The sequence below is a fragment of the Histomonas meleagridis genome (genome assembly GCF_020186115.1).
Source record: "Histomonas meleagridis strain 2922-C6/04-10x chromosome Unknown contig_51, whole genome shotgun sequence".
NCBI classification, from domain to species: Eukaryota; Parabasalia; order Tritrichomonadida; family Dientamoebidae; genus Histomonas; species Histomonas meleagridis.
In genome coordinates, this window is record NW_027150894.1 from 1,354,269 (window position 1) to 1,381,100 (window position 26,832).

The window sequence follows — 26,832 nt, forward strand, 5'->3', positions numbered from 1 at the left end:
TATGGACTTTATATGAAATTATTCATTTTGCTTTTTCAACCAAATAAGTTTTAAAAAAAGTTTATTATCAGAAAACGAGTGATTAAATGATTCACTTGCTTAAAATTAAAATGAAAATAAAAAGGCAATATTTTATTCAGTCTTTTTGTTTTCATGGTTACCAATGATGATTGTGTGTTGTGGGTAGTCATTCTTAATAAGAAGGATTTTCAAGAACAATGAAAAAACTGTGATATATTGGAATACAGCGCCAAGGCTGTACATTCGCTTAGATTTCCTGAAAACTTGGATGAGAATAAGATAAGAAATTGCAATCAGAAATGAAATATATGGAAGTGCAAATGAAAATGATTTGACTTTGATGCCTGCCTTTCGAGCGAGAATATCAGTGATTATAAAGTATATTAAAATTGTTAAAAAGAATACATTTGCTGAATGAATGTGTATGTAAAAATGATCTTTAAGTGTAACATTTGCTATTGTTGCTAAGCTAATACATATTACAGGAATCATGCATGATGTAATGCTAAGAAGGATGCTTTTCTTGTTCATGCAACTACGAATAATTTTTTGACGAAGGCTGAACAAAATAAAACCAACAAACGCTGTAATATTCATTCCTATTACAAAAATTCTGCTTTGAGGAAAGCTATTAACAGTTTCTGATATTGTCTTTATTGGGAACAAATTGTGTTTAGAATAAAAAATGACCCAACTTATTATGATTGATGAGGACGCAAATATTGTTACAAAGTAATATAATGGGTTAAGTGATTTAATATTTACTGTTATAGGCATTTGAAATTTGGCAGAAAATAGATTTGGAGCACCCCAATAGAAAAATTGATCGTTCGGCCAAACAACGGTTCGTTCCAAATTTTTAATTCAAAATGTGTTACATAATCTTTACAAACACATGTAAAAGGGAATCAGAAGTTTAGATTTGATGTTAGTTAATTATAGTTTTATTATGATAGACTATAAAATTCATGATTTCACTTTTTGTAAGGGAAACATCACATGATATTTTTCTTCTGAATAACTGCCTAATCCTGTGTTGCCCATATACTTTTCCCAACGGCCTCTTACAACGTAGGTCCCATCACCGTGAGAATGCATTTTATATTCAGCGCTTTCAAGTGCCCCATTGATTTTGACTAAAAGATGATCAAGCAATTTTTTGACGATCGAAAAGCACGGAAAAAGCCATTTTCAACGGTTAATAATATGAAAAAGTAAATCTTTTTGATAAAAATGCCGGCTCCTCTCAAAATGGCAGACGTTTGTGTCAAAAATGACGTTGAACCGCATATTATTATCAAAAAGTGAAAACATCAAAAATTTGATAACTTGTTTGTCAATTATTTCAAATTTTGAATAATTAGAAATGGTTGAATTATAATTCAATTGATATGGCATTTTTTTCCTACCTAAAACACAGTTAAAGCCATTTATCAGTTCACAAATCAAATGTTCTTCCTCCTTATTGTTTGTTCTTTATCAGATTTCCAACGTATTGTTTTCACAAAGAATCTTGATGAATGCAAACCTGAAATACGAGAAGAAGAATTGAAGTTGGATTGCACAAGTATATCATCTGAAATTTTTTGTGATAACTATATCGAATATCTTAAAGTATCAAACGATAACACTGTTTGCGAATTTGATAATTCAAAGCTCTCAAAGATTGAGAGTTTGGTAAAATCGGATTTTGTATCAATAATTCCGATGTACTCATATTCGGAGGAAATTGGTGACTTTTCAAGTATTTCTGGAAAACATAGTGTATGGATTGGATCATCTAATGGTACCTTTGCCAGTGCTGATGTTTCAAATTCAATTCCACTTCTTGTTTTCGAAGGGTCTCGTTATAAATTTAAAGGGAAATTCAAGGGCGATCACATAGTATTTTATAATCTTAATTCTCATTCATTTAACATAAATGATATTGAAGCAAATCATATTTATAGTGATGATCTTTCTTTAATTAAAGCATCTAATGCAAAAGAAAAAACATACATTGTGGGAAAACTCGAAAAGATTGTAGTTAGCGACGATACTTATACAATACACACTCCAGGAGGATTTACGGATACATTATCATCAGATATTTCGATTATGGTAGATCCATATCCCATATCATCATATAATATTGAAATTGAACAAGAAAAAGGAATAAGTTCTGCTAAAACATTAAAAATATTATTTGAAGAACCAGAAATAGCATTTAATTCTAATCTTTATGGTAATTCATATATACTTGAGAAAGGAGATAAAATTAAAGATATTGACAAACTCATTGAAGCAAAAGTTGGATTTGATTTTAAAGGTGATTGGGATAATTTAAAGGATTTTAAGTTGGATTTAACAATTTATACATCAAGTAAAGATAAAATCGATACTTCTGGCATTCCAAATTCTGTTTCATATGAAATAAAAGAAGATGACACATTTGGGAAAGCAGATAATGGCTTATCGAAAGGTATAATAGCTGTCATTGTCGTAGTTGTTGTTGTTGTTGTAATAATTATTGTTGTTGTCATTATTATCGTCATTAAAAAGAAGAAGAAGCAGAGTTCAAGTTAAATACCTTAAATAAAAACTGAATTCATTTTAATTGTTAAACAAAAAGATAGTATTTGAATAATAAATTACAGAAGTACATTCTGAAATGAGGTTAACCAAAGTTGGCAAATACTTGGAAATGATAAAAAATAAATTAATGTGATACATATATTACTACAATGTATGAAATGTGTGATTTCAGTATGAATCTCGAAAATGTAATAATATTCTCAGAAAAGATTTTACTGTTAAAAAAATATTTATTTAATAAATTCTATAAGAAAATAACAATTGTTTAATTACAAAATATTTATTTCAAACGCAAAACACATTGTTTTAATATACAAATTACTATATATCTTAAATTTCTATGATCGAAGTAATATAACAAAACTACTTCAACTCCTAAATTTATTTAATCCATTGATCATCATCTTCATCCATAATTTCTGCGATACCATTGGTAGTCTCATTAACTTCGCTTATTTGATCTGATGGACATTGTTCTTTATTTGATAATGAATGTGTTTCATAATGTTTTTTGTGCTTAATGACAAAATATGTAAATCCTATAATCAGTAAAACAACTGCAAATGATCCACATATTATTCCAATTAATACTTTAATAGGAAGCGATTCGTTTTGTTGGGGGTTGATTTTAATCATTGTATAAAAATTAGAATAAAAATGATAAAGTGAAGAATAATAAATAATTGTATATTCATATGAAATAATATACGTTGGATAATAATAATATTGAGAGTTATTTAATGAAATTGTTATAGTACTTATGTATTTTGCAAAAAAAGAAATATGTTCAGTAACTGAAAACGAATTTATCAAAACAAAAGAATGTGTAATTGTCATGTCATTTGATAGCGAAGCAGTAAATGTGTTTGACTTAGTAAAAGTATTACTTTGGATAAATGAATTTGATCTTGAAAATGTATTTGATTTTGAAAATGTTTTAGAAAATGTATTTGAATATGAAAATGTTTGTGTTGGCCAAGGAAGACATTCATCAATTGTTATTCCTTTGGAAACATTTAAACCGCCAAAAGTTTCATTTGAATATGTTTCCTTTGTCATCACTGATTTAGCTGCAATTCCAACAAAAGTATTTCACCATAAAAATAAATACATTTAAGAGAGAAACATGATGAAAATGCATCAGAGCCAATTGAATCAACATTTTCTCCAATAAAAATTGTTTCAACCGAAATACAATTTCGAAATGAATATTGTTCAATATAAGTAATTGAATTTGGAATATGAAATGTTTTTGTTGAATTTCCAATTGGATAAAGAATTAGTTTTGTAATATTTTTATTGTATAAAACGCCATCATTTTCATAATTAGAAAAATATAAATTTTCTTCTGAAACTTTAATAAATTGAAGACTTCTGCAATTTTCAAATGAACTTGATGACATTGAAGAAACAGAACTTGGAATATATATGTTTTTCAAATTTATACAATCTGAGAAAGCACTTTGTCCAATAGAAGTTAATGATTTTGGAAATGTGATTTGAGTCATTTGGCATTTATAAAACGCTTGTAAACCTATTTCTGTTAAATTTGCTCCAAATTCGACTGTTTCCAATTTAGAACAATTACAAAATGACATCATTCCAATTGTTTTTACTGAATCACCAATTTGTACATATGATAATAAAGGCCATAAGTAGAAAGCAAAATCACCAACTTCTTCAACGCCATTAATTACAACATGCTCAGTAACATCCTTATAATCACATGTAAATTCACTTGGTTGAGTTATATTAAGTGTTTTTGTTGAATTATTAAATGTTTGCGACGTATTAATGAAAAATATAAAAATTAAAAATGAAATAATATGTTTATCTTTGCTATAGGTATATTTAATAAAATAATTTCCTGCTAAACTATTAAAAGTAAAGAAAATAATTACAAAATCATATGAAACGATGGTTAAAAATATTATCACTTTGGAAGAAAAAATATTTGAAACTGCTATTGAAAAAGAATGTAAGAATCCATTAGCTTTTGGATTATGAAACTTGTGTAAATTATCTGATAAAAATGCATTAAAAAATAATAATTTTTCCAAAAAATTGATATTATGATAATACTTTACTGTTTTAATGTGTTCTATGTGTTTTTCTGTTGATTGTATAATAGATATAATATTAATATGATGAATTCCTTTTATGCTTTGAAGATTAGTTCCTTTTTTGTCCATAATTAAATGAATGTCATGTAACAGATGTTGAACTATACCTACGAACATCGTTACTATCAACAATTGAAGATACTTAGAGTATATCATGCTTTTTTTTTCTTTATGACTTTCTTGAATTAACCCAATTTGTTCTGAATTTTTCTGTTGTTATCCTAGGATTTAACGCAGTTATTCACAAATATTTGTGAGAATGCCGATTATTTTCAATGTAAATTTTGTGCAAACGATCTTGGCAATGGAGTCAATAACCGGAATCGTTTGGTGCAAAACAGAAATTGTTAATGAAGTTAAATCGTGGATTGTATCACAATTTAATAACATTATATGGACTTATCTAAAGCCAACTCTCACAGGACCAATATCATCAACTTCTTTTTCGCGTTTAAATTTTGGGATTATTGATAGTGGTGATATACAAGACGAGGAATGTGTAACAAAAGTACTTATGTCATTGTGCAAAGCCTACCCTGATATTACATTCAAAATTAAAACAGCAGAAGGTGATTTTTTAATGTTTGAAACAGCTCAACTCGTCGATGAATCAGTCACAATTCCTGATCAAACTTCTGTTGTTCATAACGGGGAGTTACATCATGTCGATGATTCGATTTCATCATTTCCAGATCTTCCTATGCATCTGAACGACGAAACAAAGTTCGAATCCAAAGTACAAACAGCATTTCAAGCGTTTATATCACAGATTAATTCCACAAATTTTTATCAATACAAAAATTTATTCATTCCAGAAGATCTCAAGAAACTACTTATATATGATCCCAAACTCATCTCCACCATCATACGTAAGTCCAGTTTTTCCAAGAGCGTTGACTTTCGGCGATATACATATTGTGAGCATTCGATCAAATTTCGGAAGTATCAATTTGCGTATTTAGATTCTATGGATGTCAGAGTTCCTCGATCATTTGGATTGCTTTGTCCAACCCAAAATCGGTCGCTTCGTTACATTCGTTTTTCATTTCTTCTTACAGTCGGATATCATAACAGCGAAGAAGAACTTTCGAATGAAATAAAACGATCGCAAAACATAAAAACGGAAGAAACGCAACATGAAGATGATGACGAAAGTTGGCTCAATGATTTCCAAAAGCCAGAGTACAGTTTCGAAGACATTGGGACGCAAATGGCTGAACGCGTTGGTGAATTCATGAAAGAGATTTCGCAATTTGACTCTGTTGAAGCAGACGGTCCGATAAACTTTGATTTCGACTCGTACAAATCGAAACTTGAACATTTCCTTGACAGTAGTAGTGATGAAGAGGAAGAAGAAGATGACTATGAAGAAGACGAACTTTTGGAGCATTTGGAAGACGAAGATGAGAAAATACTTCGGAAAGTCGCCGATGGGAAGATGAATGCGAACGAATATGTTTCGAGTTTTCTTGAGCAGTCTTATGAAACGCAGCCAATCGATAGCGGGCCCACTAGTGATCTGATGCAATTATTTAACCTTCGAAAATAACGATTTTGTGCGTGGCTGAAATTCTTTTGTTGGGTTATGTATTGTAATTGTTGATAAATCTTTTTGCTGACGAGTTATAATGTTCGCTTTGTCTTCATTTGGTATGGAGAGAAGCATTTGATTCCGGAAATTGATTAACGTATCAAATGTTCGACGTTGTTCTTGTGTTGTGTATCGCATAGTTACGTCAATGCATTCAGATTCGCTTAATGAAATTACATATTTAATTTGCGTGTTCCATCCTTTTTCATAGAGTAATGGATTATCGATTTGGTTCTCATATGGATCAAGATGGATAAACCGATCTAATGATTCGTCCCAAAATTCAAGCCAAAACAACCGAGCACTGACACCAGTGACTCGAATGATGTAACGAAGGGATTTCAATAGGGACCCAAATAAAATATTGAATTCGAGCCTATCGCCAATTGGATTTTCAATGAGCGTTTGAATTTTTGTGTAGCGAGGATAACGTTCGCCAGAATGACAAGTCGGGCAGCGTAAAACAGACGTTATAAAGGCACCTTTTCCGAGTTCATCCTTGGTTGGTAAGGAATTTTTCTCAAAAATAAGAGCGGTGTTGCAACGCTTACAATTGAGTGATGTAACTTTGTGGAAAAATTCATTGGTAAACCAATCAAGAATTTCTTGTACGTGTGAAATGCTAGAGCTTTCTTGGAAAAATTGGCTTGGAAGAATTGATGTTGTGACTGCGTTAGAATAATCATCAGAAATATTTTTGAAGTATGTGGATAAAAAGGATATTGTTTTCAAAACTTTGACTGATTCTGGATCTAGCTCAGATGATTCGTATATGATTGAGGGAAATAATTTCGATGAATAATTTTTGATTGCTTGATACTCGAAATTTTCAAAAATTTCTACATTAGAAACAAATGGATTAAAAACTACTGACAAAACTTCAGGGCAAAAATAATGCATTTTGTCTGTATACAATGAATAACTTGGATATGTTTTTTCGAATTTAAAGTAAGAAGATATTTCATGAAATAAATCAACCAATGTCATATGCTCAAACTCAGATGGTGAAAACTTTCTGGTGAGCTTCTTAGATTTATAAGTTAGAGTAACAGCCCTCATTTTGTGGAACGTTGAGGTGCAAGGCAGCCACTTTTATGTCAAACAAAGTTACTCAATCAGTGAAATCATTAAACGGTCAAACTTCACTATTGTGAACTGAACATTAAAGAACGTTAAAAAAAATTTCAAGACCCAACCAATTTTTAGCTTTTTGCATAGTTTATTTAGGTAAAAAATCGAACCTGAAGTTTCGTACATACAAATTTGTCCTTAAGAACTTAGCTTACCAAAACAAATAAACTGTTGACAAAACCATTGGGGAATCAGGTAAGGTAAGAATCTTGCAATTTGTGTTTAAAACTTTTATCCAAATCGTAATCAAAATCTTAAAACAACAAAGTTGTGCCAACTATTAATCAAGTTGAATGTCATCCATTTTGTCAAAAGATCGAAGCCATAAAGCATATGGAAGAATTGAGATACAAATAAGCCATTAATCACCAACTCCCACGATAGAAATATAGTTAAGATCATGATCAGTGTGATTTTATAAACAGATAATACAGTATTTACAATACAAGATATCTTGTATCCAAATTGAAATTGTAATATATTTTTGATCTGAGTTTGGTCATTGATTTTTCGAAAGAATTAATGTATCTTGAAATGAAGTTTATTCATTTATTTCACTTATTTAAAATTACAAGTAACTCCAATTAATAGGAATATGCTTTTTGAATAAAAGTTAAAAGAGACTTGTGCTTGTTCATTGAATGAATCTTCTTTATCCAAAACGATACACTTTTTGAATACCAACGTTTGACCAAATAAGTGACTTTTTATCAATGTTTTTGTGTGTAACGATACAAATTCGTATCAACCAAAAGGAGGAAAACCATGTTTTTTTGGCTACTGTTTCATGCACAAAGCCAAAAAATATACCCCACAGTAAGCATAATTAATCATTCATATTGGAACCAATATCGCATTTGTTTTCCTCCTTTCAACTGGTCAATACCCAATGGAATCAATCAAAAACAACTTCCATTATTTTGGGCACAGCCAGAAAACTCAAGACATTTCCGGGATACTAATTCCAGTGAGCATTGTGGTATTGTTCGAATTGTTAAAAATGGTTCAATTAAACTTCCTTTTCCATCAATTTCTAATGTTACACATTTTATTAATACTAATCATCCTCCATCTCATTCAAAAACACAACGCTTCAATAATTTGCTTATATTATCTGGTCATTGGGGTCATTATTTTCAACATTTCTTTGATAACATTGGCCCTCAATTTGGTCTTGTTTCAGTTTTAGACAACATAATTAATATCAGCAATACCACTGTCATAGGGGATACCTCACCATTATTTCCAAATGTTCCAAAACTTTGGAATCGCATGAACATCAAAAAATTTATATCATCTCAAGACAAAACTTACACAGCACACAATCTCATTTACGTAGAGTCCTGTCCACGTGTTCATCCCTATTTTTTTAGTGTCTTACGTGATCAATTGTTATTGCAAATATCCAAACCCAAATACATCATATTTATTTCACGTAAAAACACCAACTCTTATTATAATCAACGATTTATTCTTAACCAAAACAGTATTATTAATACTTTAAAGTCACTTTATGGAAATCGCGTCTTTGTATTTGACCATAAGCAACATACATTAAGTGAAACCATAGCAATATTTGGCAAAGCAATTGCAATAATCGGTGCGCATGGCGGAGGTATGTATAATCAATTCTTTGCCCCGAAGTCGTGCGTTATTGTTGAGATAATGCCCATCAAAGAAAACGGTCTCTATCCCGATCAAAATTCATTCAAAGATGTTCCATCGTTCTCGCATATGTCGGTGTGGTCTAATTCCTTGTTGATTGGTCAAAAGTTTTACAGATTCTATCAAGTAACAAAGTACCCTAACTTTAGAGTTGATGTACAGAAGTTTAAACGGTTCTTGATAGACATCGAAGAAATAACTCCAAATAATTACCCAAATTTCGAGTTGTAGAATAAATGTATTTTATATCGATTTTTGATATTTACAAAATAAATAAAAACCTTAATCAGGATGAATTATTCATCAGGAATGTGATATACAATGATCGGGGAATTAAAATATGTTGAAAAATTAAATTGCATTAGTATATGCAAGCAAACTTGATCGAAGAAAACTCACGAAATTTAGATTTAATTAGCAACAGTTATCATCACAGAAAATGAAAAAACAATTGAAACTTTTTCGTTATCTGGTTGTAATAATTTAACATTTGTTCATTTTACATGTTATCAATCACCAACTGACATAAGTTATAAACACCATCAGATTTATGTATCAAGAGGTTCATTTGTTGAAGAATGTTCTCAATATGTTTGTCCAACACATGCATTTACTCAATCAAATGCATTTATTGAATCATTACAATCTGATGTAACGTATATTCAAACATTAATTTTAATACAAACAGTTATTTCCAAAAATATTTTCACAAATACTTTTACTTTTTGATGTTTAAACCATTTTATTCTGATGTAAACGAAATTTGTTTGGGCAAACATAACCAAACTGGGCAATCGTTTTTTGCTACAGACAAACCTTGTCAACCTAAGCTATTCTAACAACCTTTCTTAGATAAAAAATAGATGGAGCAAAATGTCAGATTATGAAGAAAAAATTATGATATAAGAAGCTAACAAAATCATATAAATTATTGATTTTTGTAATTTCTTCACATTTTTTGAGTTTCAAATTCTGGTGAATGCAGTTAAGAAGAAAAAAATTGATAAATATCATATGCTGAAAAAGAAAAAGAATCAAAGATTTATGAATAATAAATAAAACATTATAATTCACATATATGTTGAAAGGATAATAGCAAAATAAAATTGGATGGGAAAAAAGAATGTACATTATAGCATAAGGATATTTTTAATAAATGGATGCAGATTTCCAACGATAGAATCAAATGAATGAAAAATCTTTATGATCCTATTTAATCAAAACATTTTTATTTTTAGAGTTCATATATCATCCCACTTAAATCTATTTTAATCTCGCAAAATATAAAGCCATCAAAAAGCGGGAGTCTTGAAAAAGTTCGAATTATTGTTCACTTTTTGAATGGTTTACTTGGAAATTGAATGATTTTTGGTTTCGGTACACAACACTCAGATGAAAAACCACATGCCTAATGATGGGATTACCATAAGCACAGGAGATAAAAAGTTGGAAAATTTATCAACCGGCTTGAAATTCCTAATTAAAATTGAGAAAAATATATTCGGTTTAACCGAAGAAAACTTTCAGCCGTCCATTAAAAAAATATTGGAATTATTCGATTCAAATTATCCCTTTACGTTTAATACCATTATAAGTAACATCGTTTATAATGCATTTTCATCAAAAAAGCAAGTATTTGATATTTACTTAAATTTTTTAAAGAAACTTCAAACTAAAGAAGAAGAAATTAATCAAAACACAGTTAAATTAATAGCAATTTTTATCAAACGTATATCTGCAGCAAACACACAAGAATCATATTATTTAATAGAACAAATGATTGAACAAAATTTAATTGATAGAAATATAACTAAAAACATTAAATCAAAATATAGGGGGTGGAAAAAGTCCGTTCGTCAGCTTTTTTTTGATTTATATTAGATATTAATGAAATCAAATTATATAAATAAAATTTATAATAAATATATTATCATTATTATTATAATACTTTTTTCCAAGTAAATATGATGCATGAAGTAAAACTACTTTTTTTCATGATACCTCTGAAAGAGGACGTTTAATCATTTTGATGTCAGTTCCAATTGAGGAATTACGTTCTGTTGTCCATTTCCTTTGGTTAGAATCAAATGAAAATCAAGACATATATAGGCGATTATGTGCTGTATATGGTGATAATATTATTACACTTCGAACAGTTCAGAAATGGACAAAAAAGATGAATGAACATACCTTCTCAATTTTCGAACAGAAAAAAACAGGGAGACCAAGAAGATCGGATTTCGATCAAAGAATAACCAGTTTTATATTAAGTTATCCATATGCATCGACGAAGAAAATTGCGAAGAATGTAGGCGCAGATCCAAAAACAGTGAAAAATATAATGATTAATATTTTAGGGATGAAAAAAGTTAACTTCAAATGGATTTCACATAAGTTGACTCCAGAAATTAAAGCCAAAAGAGCTGCCATTGCTTCTGAATTATTTGAATTCCTTTCTAGTTCAAATGACTACTAACTAAGACACATATTGACGCAAGATGAAACCTGGATTTATTTTGTTAACGGGAGAAACTCGATGTGGATTGAATCTGGAGTGCAAAAACCATACAAACCCAAACAAACTATTGCCTCCAAAAAAGTAATGATATCTGTTATATGGTCTATAACTGGTATCAAATCAATAACAATGCTCCCGATAGGCCAAAAATTTAATCGAATTTTTTTTTCTGAAGTTGTACTTGAAGATTTGGCTAAAAGAATTTCAACGAAGGGATATTTTTTGCATATGGATAACGCCCGGCCTCATTTGGTTCATGAAAAATTGAATTAATTGGGGATTAAAAGACTTCCGCAACCCCCGTTTTCGCCAGACCTCGCACCTTCTGACTTTTTTTCTGTTCGGATATCTAAAAAAAATGCTCGAAGGTGAGGAGTTTGAAAATGAAGATCAACTTTTTCAAAAGGTTGAAACATTACTGTATAATATTCCTAAAGACACCTTCAGAGCCGTATAGAATGAATGGATGAACAGACTTTTAATTACAATTGAAACTCAAGGTGAATACATATCATAATAAATAAACAAAATTTCTTTTACTTTTTTATTCATTAAAAAAAAGGCTGACGAACGCACTTTTTCCACCCCCTATATTTTGCTCATTATCAACCAAAAGAAGAAAACCAAAACCATTTTTCATTTGGGTCTAATAGAAATGATCCAAAAGAAAAATACTTTTTGGAAAATTATGAAGAACTTTCAAAGAATGATTGGGAGCTTCATAAGAAATATATTAAAGAAGGAGTTAATCCAAATGAAACTGCGAAAATCATTCGAAATGATGAAATAGAAAAACTTCAAGAAATATCATCACAAATAAAATTTGATTTTAACCAAACAATCGAACCATCATTTTATGAAAGATGTTCATATATTAATGCAGAAAATGTATCTTTAATTGATTATGCAGCATTCTTTGGATCAATTAAATGTTTTAAATATTTACTTGTAAATAATGCAAATGTAGAAAACACAGGTAAATATGCAATTGCAGGTGGAAATGAAGAAATCATTCATTTATGTGAACAAAATCATTCATCATTTGAAGGTGCATATAAAACAGCAATTGAATTTCATCAAAATGATATCTTTAAATATCTTTATGAAAATAAATTAGAAAAAATACAACCAAAGTCAAAAATTTCTAAAGTCACACATTATTTGGTAGATTTTTGTATTCAAAAAGATAATTATGAAATTTTAGCATTTTTGGCAGAAAAAGGAATTAATATTAATGCTTGTAATATAAATGAATCAGCAAGAAATGGAAATTTATATCTCGTTAAAAATTTCCTTCAAAATAATCAAATTCCAAAAATTATTTTGCCATTTGCTTCAGAATCAGAAAATGTTGAACTCGTGAATTATGTTTTAGAACAAAAAGGAATTGATATTAATGCAAAAAATATTCATTTGAATAACTTGGAATATGTTTTAATTTTTTGAAATATGTTTTAATAATTTGCAACAGCACTTCATATAGCAGTTAGAAATAATAATATAGAAATAGTAAAATTACTTTTAGATAAAGAAGGAATTGATGTTAATGCAAAATATATTCATTTGAATAATTTGGAATATGTTTTAATAATTTTATATATGTTTTAATAATTTAAAATCTGTATTAATAATTTGAAACAGCACTTCATATAGCAGTTAGAAATAATAATATAGAAATAGTAAAATTACTTTTAGATAAAGGAATTGATGTTAATGCAAAATATATTCATTTGAATACCTTGGAATATGTTTTAATAATTTGGAATATGTTTTAATAATTTGGAATATGTTTTAATAACTTGGAATATGTTTTAATAATTTGGAATATGTTTTAATAATTTGAAACAGCACTTCATATAGCAGTTAGAAATAATAATATAGAAATAGTAAAATTACTTTTAGATAAAGGAATTGATGTTAATGAAAAAGATATTCATTTGAATAATTTAGAATATGTTTTAATAATTTTATATATGTTTTAATAATTTATAATATGTTTTAATAATTTGGAATATGTTTTAATAATTTGCAACAGCACTTCATATAGCAGTTAGAAATAATAATATAGAAATAGTAAAATTACTTTTAGATAAAGGAATTGATGTTAATGCAAAATATATTCATTTGAATAATTTGGAATATGTTTTAATAATTTTATATATGTTTTAATAATTTAAAATCTGTATTAATAATTTGAAACAGCACTTCATATAGCAGTTAGAAATAATAATATAGAAATAGTAAAATTACTTTTAGATAAAGGAATTGATGTTAATGCAAAATATATTCATTTGAATAACATGGAATATGTTTTGATAATTTGATATATGTTTTAATGATTTGAAACAGTACTTCAAATTGCACAACAATTAGGTTACACAGAAATAGTAAATTTACTCCTTGAAAAAAGTACAAACGAAAATTCTAATTGTCTTTTTCAATAAACATCAAATCTTCACTTTCAATAAGAAATGGAAATGAAGCATATATTGCTTAGTAAATTCTTTACTAAAATAAAGATGAATTTTTTGATGATAATTTCAATGATTTTTTGATTTACAACTATCTCTGTAAGGTTATATTCCACAAGAGATATTGATAAACCACAGAAAAAATAAACCAAGATAAATAATTATAACTGCTATCATTTACTTTGAAATTCTAATCACCATAAGTAGCATTCATTAATTCATTATTTTAATGTATCAACACAAATTCCAATAAATTCCTTATTACATTTCCACTACTTTTAACAGATGGTATGCAGTTAATAGAGTCTGTAGTAGAAATATATTTATTTTCATTATTTTCATTATCTAATTCATAAGCATTAACTGCTATAAATACTGGTTTTCCTATAATAAAATTATCAATATTTTCATTATATTCAATAGGTGCGTTGGGTTTAATTGTCTTATTCATTTGACCATCACCACTACTGCTTATAATTTCTTTTCTATACTGAGAATTTTAGTAATGCCAAAAACTAAGCTCATTTTGATAGGAAGCAATCCTCCAGGTATATGTTCCAGGAGCTTCAGTAGAATTATTATGATACAAAATCTAAAAATATGCCTGTTCCCAAAACAGAATTCTGATATAGCACAATATCATTTGGGACATTCGTATGAGTTGCTGGATTCAAAGTATTAGGTTTATCTGTAATATCCTTATAACTATGAATATGTCCATTTAATGAGAAAAAACTAACATCAATATAATTAATAGAATTACAATTTATATTGCCATTGTTTACATTAAAACTGATATTATCATCGTTATTATTAAGTATACCAAAATATAATGTATTACCAGAAGTTCTTATTCCAGCTATAATCACTATTATAATCATTACTATCATGAAAATCAACACAATCTCCAATCTCCATTACACCATCACTATTGATAGTAGCTATACGATTATATGTTCTACTAGTAATAAGTTTGATGAAACAGTTAATTCTTTTGGGGTGTTAATTAAGAAAAGTAAACTTATAGCAATATCTGATAACGATTTATTAGATTTCATAAATAAATATATAAGAAGAGTATTGAAATATAATTCTATTATAAAATTTATCAATAATGATTTTAAAGAAGTTAATGAGGAATCTTTTTGCTCAAAATAAAGAATATGATAAACATATTGAACAAGCAAAAAATGAATCTAAATTTGAAAAAGAAAATTATGAAAAAGAATTAAAGCATGGACAGGAATTAGAAAAACAAAACTATGAAAAAGAACAAGCTATTAAGAAAGCTAAGGAAGAAAAAGAAGAATCACGTAAAATAAATCAAACAATAGAGACAAAAGACTTTAGAACTCAATGGTTTAAAAAATTAATATGTTTTAAATGAACTCAATAATCATCGAGATATTCTTTCGGCATGAATTAATGATATGGGAATGAATATACAGAATATAACAAGCAGCTATTGAACAGAGTGATATAAAAAGACAGATTAATGAATTAGAATTTAAATATATTTAGAATTAGATAATAAAAAGAAAGAATTACAAGAATTAAATAATAGAAATGTCGATGAAACAGGATTATCTCAATCAGTTAAAGTTAGACATCAGAATTATTTACAAAGAATGGCAATAGATAGAATGCAAAAAAGAAGTGAACTTTTAAAAGAAAATCATGAATTAAAATTAGAGTATCAACAGATGATATTAATAAAATTGATTAAGGAGAAGCAAATAGATTACAAGGAATTATTTGAGATAATGAAATTAAAACAAGGAAATTAATTATCTTGATTCTGATTATGATGTTTATGCTGAAACAGAAAATATTAAATATGATGAAAAATAAAAAAATTCTCATTCGAAAGCTAAGATTTTTGAATTAGAGAAAACACAAGAAGAATTGGGGTAATTACCCAATGATAAAGATATTAATGAAAATTTGAAAAAAATGCTGTTGATGAACTTAGAATAAAACGAATTAATGAATTGAATGATAGTAAAGAAAAAGAATATCAATCAAAAGTTGAATTAGTGAAAAGGAAGGCTTCTAGTAATGCTTATCTAAACGAAGACTTTATCAAATTAGCTAAAGAAGTTGCTGAGAAAGAACAGCAAGCTATGAATAATATGTAATAAAAAGAACAACGAGATATATTAGAAAAAGCTCGTCGTGAATCAATTATTTTACAATAGCAGTTAAATGCAGCAAGAACTACTAATAATTTAAATGATATATCTGTTATGGCTCAAATTGGATATCATTTACAGAAATTAACAAAATTACCTAGGAAAAGGACTTGTAGAACAAATGATTGTTTTCAGACAAAATATTATAATTAGATGTAATATGTTTGGTAAATCTGGTTGGGAGAGCTATATTATTATATATTCTCAATTGAGAATCATGATTTTAACATATTTTATATTGGATATGATATAACTCATGAGTTTTTACAAGGTCCGAATTCAGCTTTGAAACGATTGATGAATAGTTAATTAATTTTTTATCTTATATAGATGTTTGCACCTCAAAATCAACAACCTAATGTAATAGATGCATGAACGAACATTTAGAGGACTGGTATAATGCAGTTGATGAAGCACTAAAGTTATCAGAGATTATTCCTGAAAAATCTGAATATTCTACAGCAACATTCTACGAAGATGTTGGAAAAATAAATAAGAGCGATATTACTTACGTCGATATAATCAGATCGTTTCCAAATGATTAGTTTAAATAATTCATATATCACTTTAGAACAAGAAATTATTATTAACGTTAGTTTATAGTTTATCTGACGAAGCTAAGGCTGGAAATGATTGTTTTGCTACAATAGATAAAATAAGCAATCATGATCCTTTTGTACATGGTGTATATTGTGATTTTTCAGCAATAACTGCTAGTTAAAATATTTATGTAAAAATTCCTTGTCGAATCTCATTATTTTATTTCTGATTATTATTTAATATAAGATATTTGAGCTATATATATAATTTGAGCGTAAGTGTTTCCCATTCGTTTTGAGATTTCTGACTTGTTGTTGCTGCTTGCTTTTGGTTCATCTTGAACATATAAACTACTCATTAACTTAGTATTGGATTTTGTGAATATTCGCTTTTTCTAAATTTTACTTGATCGGTTTCAGTTAAAAACACTTTTTGAATACTTTCGATCGGTGAGTGAGCTTAAACAAACACGGATATCTTGGATATAAATTGGAGATCAGTAATAAAACATTGTTTTTTTCTTTAATGAGTATATGAATATTATATATAAAATTACAACAAATTTGAGGCGAAATTTATGATGATATAGGGGTTGCATCCAGGTACGATCAAAATCAACTTTTTCAATACTTTCGAAAAAACATGTTTTTGTATCTCACATATTTCCATGTATATAATAAATTATAAAATTTATTGTTGATCCAGGAAATAATACTACATGGACTTCAAGTTTATTATGTTGTTTCCGTATAAGGTAAGCCTAAATAAATTTATCAATATAATATATAAATCAAATTATCGTAATTTTTTGATACAAACATTACATGGCATTATATTTTATAGTGCTAGAAATCAAATAAATTAAAACAAAATCAAGAAATCCACAAAACGAAATGAAAAAAATTAAGTAAGTCTGTTCAAAGACAAAAGATACAAATAATATTGAGTGATTTATAATATTATCAAAAGATTCTGACAAAATAAAGTTCTTATAATTTCATAATTTTTATCATTTGGTGTTATATGCAAATGTCTTAGATAATATTTTAAACATATCAAAAAAAAATTTTCCATACGTACATGAATTATGTGAATACAATTTTTCAACATTGTTGTAACCCGAAATGTTTTCTGAAAATGAACGGTCTCCAAATTGAATACTTCACACTCGGGAAAAGTTGATTGGTGCATCAATTGTTGGCGACGGTTACAGATCGGCAATAAATTTTACGGTGTCAAATTGACGATAGATATACGATAAAACGTTTTGAACATGTTCAAAACGTTTTATCGTATATCTATCGTGAAAGTGACATTGGTGTGAAATATAATTGAATTGCTTACATTGGTATAAAGTATTGAAAAGGTTGAATGACATTTTGACGTGACGACTTTTTGAATAGATTTTAATCGTTGAATATTTTGTTAGTCGTGTGTAAACTATATAAAAAGTGAAGAAATATTGACCGTTTATACGGATAACATATCGGGTTATTACAAACATCTCTCAACATAACATATAATTATTTTGATATATTTGCCATACTTTTATAAGTTCAAATTATATATATATATCATAATAACAATAATTTAATCATATACTCGTTTTGTCTCATATGTAACATATGAGGTTGGACCAATTGAACCTTCGACTTTTTGTGCGGAAAAATACTTCCGTTACTATAAGACTATTAATATTGAATTATAAAAGTATATTCTGATTATTAACGGTTTTGGGGCGGTCGACGAAAATCTTCCGTTCTCAACACTGTATTATTGATATTTTGTATTGATGTAGGCTTTTAACCTCACGGATAACCTATTGAATCACTAATTATAAAAATCGATTTTTTCAAAGAATTTCATAGATTTCACTATATATTATTTATTTTGTTGCATCGTCTTAGTTCTTAGATAATATATTAGATTATTAAAAATCGTTTTGTATCAAATAAAATTAATAAATAAATAATATCCTCTGTTGTATTTATGAGGTTCAGCATGCAAAATTTGAGAAAAATCTGCATTTGCTGCTTCATATCGGCAACGATAGACTTCGGTCTATAACGGTCGCCGATACGATAGAGTGAAAATCTTGAATTTAATAGTTCACTCATAATTAAATAGTTTACTTAATTGAGCGATTTCTTAGAATTTCCATACGCAACAGTTACTTAGATATTCTTCCTAAAATGAACCAAAATCAAACAGCAACAACAAATCAGAAATTTCAAAACGAATGGGAAACACTTACAGCGCTCAAAAAAATAATCTTTGGTTTGAATATAGATAATTTTTCTCAATCATCAAATTTTATTATCAGCAAGTTTTGTAAAGAATATCCAATATCTTATGATATCATTATATTCCGAATGATATATATATATATCTTCTGATTGATAGTAATAATTTTGATATATATTTGAAATTATTGCAAGAAATTGAAAAATATGAAGAAAATAATAAAATCAACACAAAAATAATAAATTTATTTTCTCAATTTCTACTTAAAGAAAACACACAAGAATCATTTTATTTACTTAATTACATGATTAAGTATAATTTACTTGAATCAAAATTCATCAAAAATACATTTAATCCATTTTTTGTTCATATTAATCAAGATAAATCAAATGAATATAAATATTTATTTGATCAAGAAAATATTGCTTATGAAGAACTTTCACAAAATGACTTTGCACTTCATAAGCAATTAATTGAAGAAGGAGTTAATCCAAGAGAAATTGCGAAAATAATTCGAAATGATGAAATAGAAAAACTTCAAGATATATCATCACAAACAAATTTTGATTTTAATCAAACGATTAAACCATCACTTTATGAAAGATGTTCATTTATTAATGAAGATAATGTTACATTAATTGATTATGCAGCATTTTTTTCTGCAATTAAATGCTTTAAATATTTACTTATGAATGGTGCAAGTGTAGAAAATACAGGTAAATATGCAATTGCAGGTGGAAATGAAGAAATTATTCATTTATGTGAACAAAATCATTCATCATTTGAAGGTGCATATAAAACAGCAATTAAGTTTCATCTAAATAAAATTTTTAAATATCTTTATGAAAATAAAATTGAAGATATTAATAATTTGATATTTCAAAATAATATTTGGAAATTATTTAAATTATTTTATACAGCACTTATTTTAGCATCTTATAAAGGTCATACAGAAATAGTTAAATTACTTCTTGAACAAAAAGGAATTGATATTAATGCTAAAGAATAATTAGCTTAAGCTAATAAAATTTTGGATATCTTTATCAAGAATAAAAACCTTTGCATAAATATAACAACAACAACAACAACAACAACAACAAAAAAAAAGCTTTTTAACAAAAAGAAAAAATATTTAAATATCAAATTTTTAATGATTTACAACTTTTTGTTTCTTTTTGTCCTTATGGTTATGGGCCCATCTCACAACGAGTAATTTCCCTTCGACAAATTTGCCATTAAGCTCATTCATTGCAGCGACTGCGCTTTTGTGGTCCGCCATCATGCACAACGCAGTTCCCTCCTCCATAAGAAATGGAGACTTGACAGTGCCAAATTGCGAGAACATGTCGGCAAGATCGTCGTTTGTCTTGATGTTGACGGAAGATTTTCAATATACAAATTGTTTCTATAAAAATGTTTAAATTTTTGCTGATTTTGTTTTGATCTTGGTTTTTTGAAATTATTATGAACACTATTCATTGCATTAGGTTGTGGATTTTGCTGGCGTTTTGCTTGATGGTTGAGTGGTCCATTTGTTGGAATCCTTGTTGCTGATTTGAATAAACCATTTGTTGACTTGGAATTGATATTGCTGGGATCCTATTTGTGGATCCATCTTAGATCTAAGTGTATCATTTGCTGAGATGGGTAGATATTATTATAGATCTTTGCCACCAGATTTTCGCCATTGGAAACATTAATAACGGTTATGGACGTTAATTACAAAAGACGATAATATCGCACTCAACTTTTATACTCTCGTAAAAAAAGTGACAGATGAGAATCAAATACTTTGAAGCGCATCTACGAGAAATTGAACAAGGAGCAAATGCAATAAGGATGCTTACCGAACTTGAATCAAAAAAACTAAGTGATTTATTTTTAACTTTTGTCGTCGATATAGCAAATAGAAAAGAAGACCATATTTATCCTGTTTCATCAAACATTGAAACAGTCACACAGAACGAATCAACTAAAATTGCAATTGAAATTCCAAATTTTTCATTTGATCCATCTTTAACATATGATGAATTAACAAATATTGGAGCTTTTGAATTATCAGGGAAAGATGATGATGGAATTCCTTTCTCTTTATCTATTCCTGTTTTCTGTTCAGATGAATTTCATATTGAAATTTTATCACCAATTGCAAATCATTGAGATTTCAATAAAAATATTTATATTGTTTTATACTTTATCACAGTAAATAATGGTTAACCTATTATTTTTTAATCATCCTAAAAGCAAAAAATGATTAATTAAGTTATCATTATTTCTATAGAAACAATGAGTCGTATAATTCCAACACTTTTATGCGGTAGAAAATGATAAATATCTAAAAAGTAACGAATTCAGAATTTGGTATATGTTATTTTAAAAGACAAAGAAAAACATGTTTTCCATGATATCTTCTTGAAATCTTTAGGCGCTGAAATTTTGTAGAATAAATTAGAATGTAATAATAGCAAGGTGATAGTGGTTATAAATAAAAAGGAAATAATTCATTATTTGACGAATTCTCTTACAGATTTAAATTGTTCAATTTTTTGAGGGGCAAATTTTCTAATTCAAAATAGAAAATAATATTCAATATTTATTAATCAAGTGTTCGAGAACGAAAAATATTATAAAAAGGATCGTTGATTGACTCTGTCCTCACTCAACATACTCCATTAACGACCAAAGCTTTCCTTGACTGTTCGATTTTTCATTTTCGTTTAGTTTTAAGAATCTCTACACATAAAAAAAATTATGAAATAAATAAATCATTTGATTGTTTTAATTTTTGTTATGACTTTTACTTATTTAATTTTTTATCTAAACCAATTCATTTGTGGTCTTTCATTATGATTTGAACTTTATTCGTCAAATATTATTCCTTCTTGTTGTTTAAGTAAATTAATTATTTCAGGATTTCTTGTCAACATAATTGCAATTTCATATTATAAAAATTAACACCAAATTAATCGAACGAATATCGTAACATTAAAACAAAAGTCAAAAGGGATAAACAATTATTATCGATATTCAAACAGATATCTTTTTGCTTTATAAGTAATTTTACTATTTCGATATTATTATATTGACAAGCGAACATTAAAGGTGTCCAAAATAATAAAAATAAATTCCAATAAATTTATAAAAACTGAAAATATTTCTAATAAATTTCATTTTGCGCATTAACATTTGCACCTTTTTCAAGAAGTATTTTAACAACTTCTGTTTGCGCTTGACTTAAATCACCATAAAATGAGTCACGATTCAACGCCGCGTTCTTAGCAGCAATTTTGGCCATTTTAATTAATTGTTTCTCAAATAAAATAAACAAATACTCAATAATGAAACCAAACCAAAAGCATTATAAATAAATTCCAAATATATTATATTAATATGATTCGTATTTAGATCAACTCCTTGACTTTTCATGATCTTATGGATGAAATTAGGTCCCATTTCAGTAACTTTTTTACATATTAACATTAATGCTGTATAAAATACATTAAATAAATTCCAAATAACATTTTGAAATTTGAAATGATTTGAATTTATTTTGTTTGCTGCATTTACATCAATATCTTCTTTCGTTAAAAGTAATTTTACTATTTCAATGTTTTGATTTTCACATCCATATATTAAAGCTGTATAAAATAATTTCAGTAAACTTGATATTTTCATATTAAATGTCAAATCATTATAGTAAATACGTAATAAATTTAAGAAATATTACATATATTAACATCAATATTATCTTGTTCAAGTAATAATTTAACGATATTAACAAAATCTTTTTGTGATGCATAAATTAACGGAGTATTAAATTTTTATTATAAATACCAAAACATTTAAAAAAACTAAAAATTTAATAAAATTAACACAAAATTATATTAACAAATATTTTGGACATTACAATCTACATTTTGATGCTCGAGTATTAATTTCATAACTACCATTTTGTGCAGCAACAATTAAAACTGTTTCAATTAATATATGAAAACTCCGAATATTATGATTAAATACTTTATAAATTAAATAAATATCAAAAATTTTGGGTTTACATTTCGAATATTAACATCAATATCTTTTTGTTCAAGAAGTATTTTAGCTACATCAAAACTATTCTTAGCCGAAGCTTCCATTAAAGCAGTCCAAAACAAATTAAATAAATCCCAAATTTCAAGTTTATACATAAAAAGATTCAAATTAATATCAATATATTATAACAAATACTTCTTGAATTAATATCGATTCCTTCTTTTGATAAAAGTAATTTTACTATTTCGATGTTATTATTTGTTGATGCTTTCATTAAAGCTGTCCAAAGATTCCCATAAAAACACCAAATTTATTATATTATACATTATATTATTCAAATTAACTTCAAATTGTGTATCAAAACGTTTTTCATATTAACATCAATTTTTTCATTATTCAAAAGTAATTTAACAATTTCATTGTTATTATTCTCAATAGAATACATTAAAGAAGTCCAACATAACAAAAACAATTTTCAAATTATATTATAAAAATTTAAATATGCATATAATATATTATCATAAGAATTAACATTTATGTTTTCTTGGTCAAGAAGAAGTTTTAATATGTTAATGTTTTTATTTTTTGTTGCAATTATTAAAGCTGTTTCAAATATATTTAATCAATTCCAAATAATAAATTTAAACTAAAAATTATCAAGTTAATCATTAAGTTAATATTAAAGTAATATTTTGTGCATTAATATCAATGCTTTTATGCTCAAGAAATAGTTTAACAACATCAAAACTATTATTTTTTACTGCTATTAAAAGAGGAGTTGCAAATAAAATGAACAAATTCCAAAAATTTTACTTAAACGTCAAATAAAATTTATAATTTTTTCTTATATTCATATCAATGTTCTTATTTTCTAAAAGCATTTTAATAATTTCATTTTGATTATTCATACAAGCAAACAATAAAGCCGAATAAAATTATTTTAATAAACTCCATATAATTAATAAAAACATTAAATCATTCGAAGTTACAACTTTAGCATTAATATCAATTTCTTCTTTTTCAAGGAATAATTTAACAATTTCTTTATGACCTTCAATAATTGCTATCATTAAAGCAGTATAAAAACATTGAAATAAACACCAAATTATAATATCAAATTTTATGTTAATATTAAAAATATTTTTAGCATTAATATCAATATCTTTTTGTTGAAGAAGTAATTTTACTACTTCAATGTTATTCTTCATAACAGCAAACATTAATGGTGTGAAAAATATTTTGAATAAATACCAAAAAACTTGTTAAAACAGAAAATTATTAAAATTAATATAAAATAAATCAAATAAAGATCTCTCTTATTAACATCATCTCCTTTTTCAAGAAGTAATTTAACAATTTCGACATAACCATTTTGATTTGAATTTGGAACTAATAATTTAATAAATTTAAATGAATTTTTTTATCAGATGTTTTATAAATTTTATCTTCAATGAAACCAGTATTAATTGGTGTACCTTTAGCACATGCATAAATAAGTGCTGTAAAAAGAAAACTTAATAAATTCCAAAAATTATATTTGGTCACAAAAACATTAAAAGAAACTAAAAATATTATAATACAACATCAACTGTTTTAATATCAATTTCTTTCTCAAGAAATGATTTTATTATATTAATATTACCACGAGTGCATGCAATAAGGAACGCTGTTAGGAATAATTAAAATATGTTCCAAATATTAATTTGATATATCAAATATATAAAATTTACACAAATAAAAATAAATAAACGTTTTTTATATGTACATTAATTCCTTCTTGTTCAAGAAGTAATTTAACTATTTCTGTACAACCATTAAAAGATGCATTCATAAGTGCTGTTTCAAATAATTTAAATAATTTCCAAATATTATTTTGAAATACTAAATTATTAATATAAATTTTAAACAAAACAAATAAATATCTTTAGCATTGGTATCAATTCCTTCTTGTTCAAGAAGTAATTTAACTATTTCTGTATGACCATTTGAAGATGCTAATGTAAGTGCTGTATCAAATAATTTAAATAATTTCCAAACATTATTTTGAAATAGAAAATTATTAAAATAAATATTAAATAAAACAAATAAATATCTTTAGCATTAATATCAATTCCTTCTTGTTCAAGAAGTAATGAAACTATTTCTGTATGACCTTTCCAAGATGCCCAAATAAGTGCCGAAAAAATAATTTAAATAATTTCCAAATATTATTTTGAAATAGAAAATTATTAAAATAAATATAAAATAAAACAAATAAATATCTTTAGCATTAATATCAATTCCTTTTTGTTCAAGAAGTAATTTAACGATTTCTATATGACCGTAATTAGATGCAAAAATAAGTGCTGTTTGAAATAATTAAAATAATTTTCGAATATTATTTTGAAATATTAAATTATTAAAATAAATATCAAATAAAACAAATAAATATCTTTAGCATTAATATCAATTCCTTCTTGTTCAAGAAGTAATTTAACGATTTCTATATGACCGTAATTAGATGCAAAAATAAGTGCTGTATAAAATAATTTAAATAATTTCCAAATATTATTTTGAAATATCAAATTATTAAAATAAATTTTAAATAAAATAAATAAATATCTTTAGCATTAATATCAATTCCTTCTTGTTCAAGAAGTAATTTAACTATTTCTGTATGACCTTTTTGAGATGCTCTCATAAGTGCTGTCCAAAATAATTTAAATAATTTCCAAATATTATTTTGAAATATCAAATTATTAAAATAAATATTAAATAAAACAAACAAATATCTTTAACATTAATATCAATTCCTTTTTGTTCTAAAGCAAATTGAACACTTTCTATATTACCCGATTGTGAAAAATTGACTAAAAGATTTTTTGGAAATTGATGATTTCGTAGTAAATATTTAACTAATAATAAGTTTCCTTCTTTTGATGAATTTTTTATAATAGAATCATCCATATGTATTCCTTCTTCTTCATTGAAAAATGAAAAAATTTCATAGTTTCCACTACTTATACAAGTTTCGCATAATATTTTCAGCTTTTCTGCTCTTATCTCATCAGGAGACTTCATATTCTTTTGTATATTCATTGGTTGATTCATAAAATTACCAAATAACCCAAAAACAGGCAACTTATTTCCAAACATTGAAAATTGATTTGTTGGAACTTGTTTCGGTTCTTCTTGATCAAGTTTTTCGATTTTATTATTATAAATATATTTAAAGATATCATTTTTGTGGAATTTTATTGCTGTTTCACATGCGCCATCAAATGAACAATTGTTTTGTTCGCACATTTTAATTATTTCAATGTTTCCACTTGCAACGGCATATTTCCCGACGTTTGTAGTTTTAGCTCCATTCAAAAGCAAATATTTGAAGCATTTTATTGATCCAAAAAATGCTGCATAATCAATTAATGAAACATTTATTTGATTAATGAATGAACATCTTTCATAAAGTGATGGATCAATTGTTTGGTTAAAATCAAAATTTGGATGTGATGATATTTCTTGAAGTTTTTCTATTTCGTCATTTCGAATTATCTTTGTAATTTCATTCGGATTATGTCCTTCTTCAATTAATTTCTTATGAAGTTCCCAATCATTTGCTTTAAGTTTTTCAATATTTGCATCGAATATTTTTTCGATCTTCGTAAGCGTAGGATCTCTGTTGAATACAGTTGATTTTATTTTGTTACGATGTATAAAATAAGATGAGCATATGGATTTAGATTTATTT

The 26,832-nt window shown here is 26.7% G+C and overlaps 2 protein-coding genes across 2 annotated transcripts; both read left to right on the plus strand.

Moving 5' to 3' along the window:
• Positions 1 to 1,470: 1,470 nt before the first annotated feature.
• On the plus strand, positions 1,471 to 2,586 carry GO595_007299 (uncharacterized protein; the record flags this gene model as incomplete). The annotated part of the gene is made up of 1 exon (XM_067920748.1): positions 1,471 to 2,586. The coding sequence occupies one exon, from the start codon at positions 1,471 to 1,473 to the stop codon at positions 2,584 to 2,586; it is 1,116 nt and encodes a 371-aa protein (XP_067772818.1).
• A 2,436-nt stretch (positions 2,587 to 5,022) lies between these two features.
• GO595_007300 (protein ecdysoneless) lies at positions 5,023 to 6,267 on the plus strand (the record flags this gene model as incomplete). Its single annotated transcript, XM_067920749.1, has 1 exon — positions 5,023 to 6,267. The coding sequence occupies one exon, from the start codon at positions 5,023 to 5,025 to the stop codon at positions 6,265 to 6,267; it is 1,245 nt and encodes a 414-aa protein (XP_067772819.1).
• Positions 6,268 to 26,832: the final 20,565 nt, after the last annotated feature.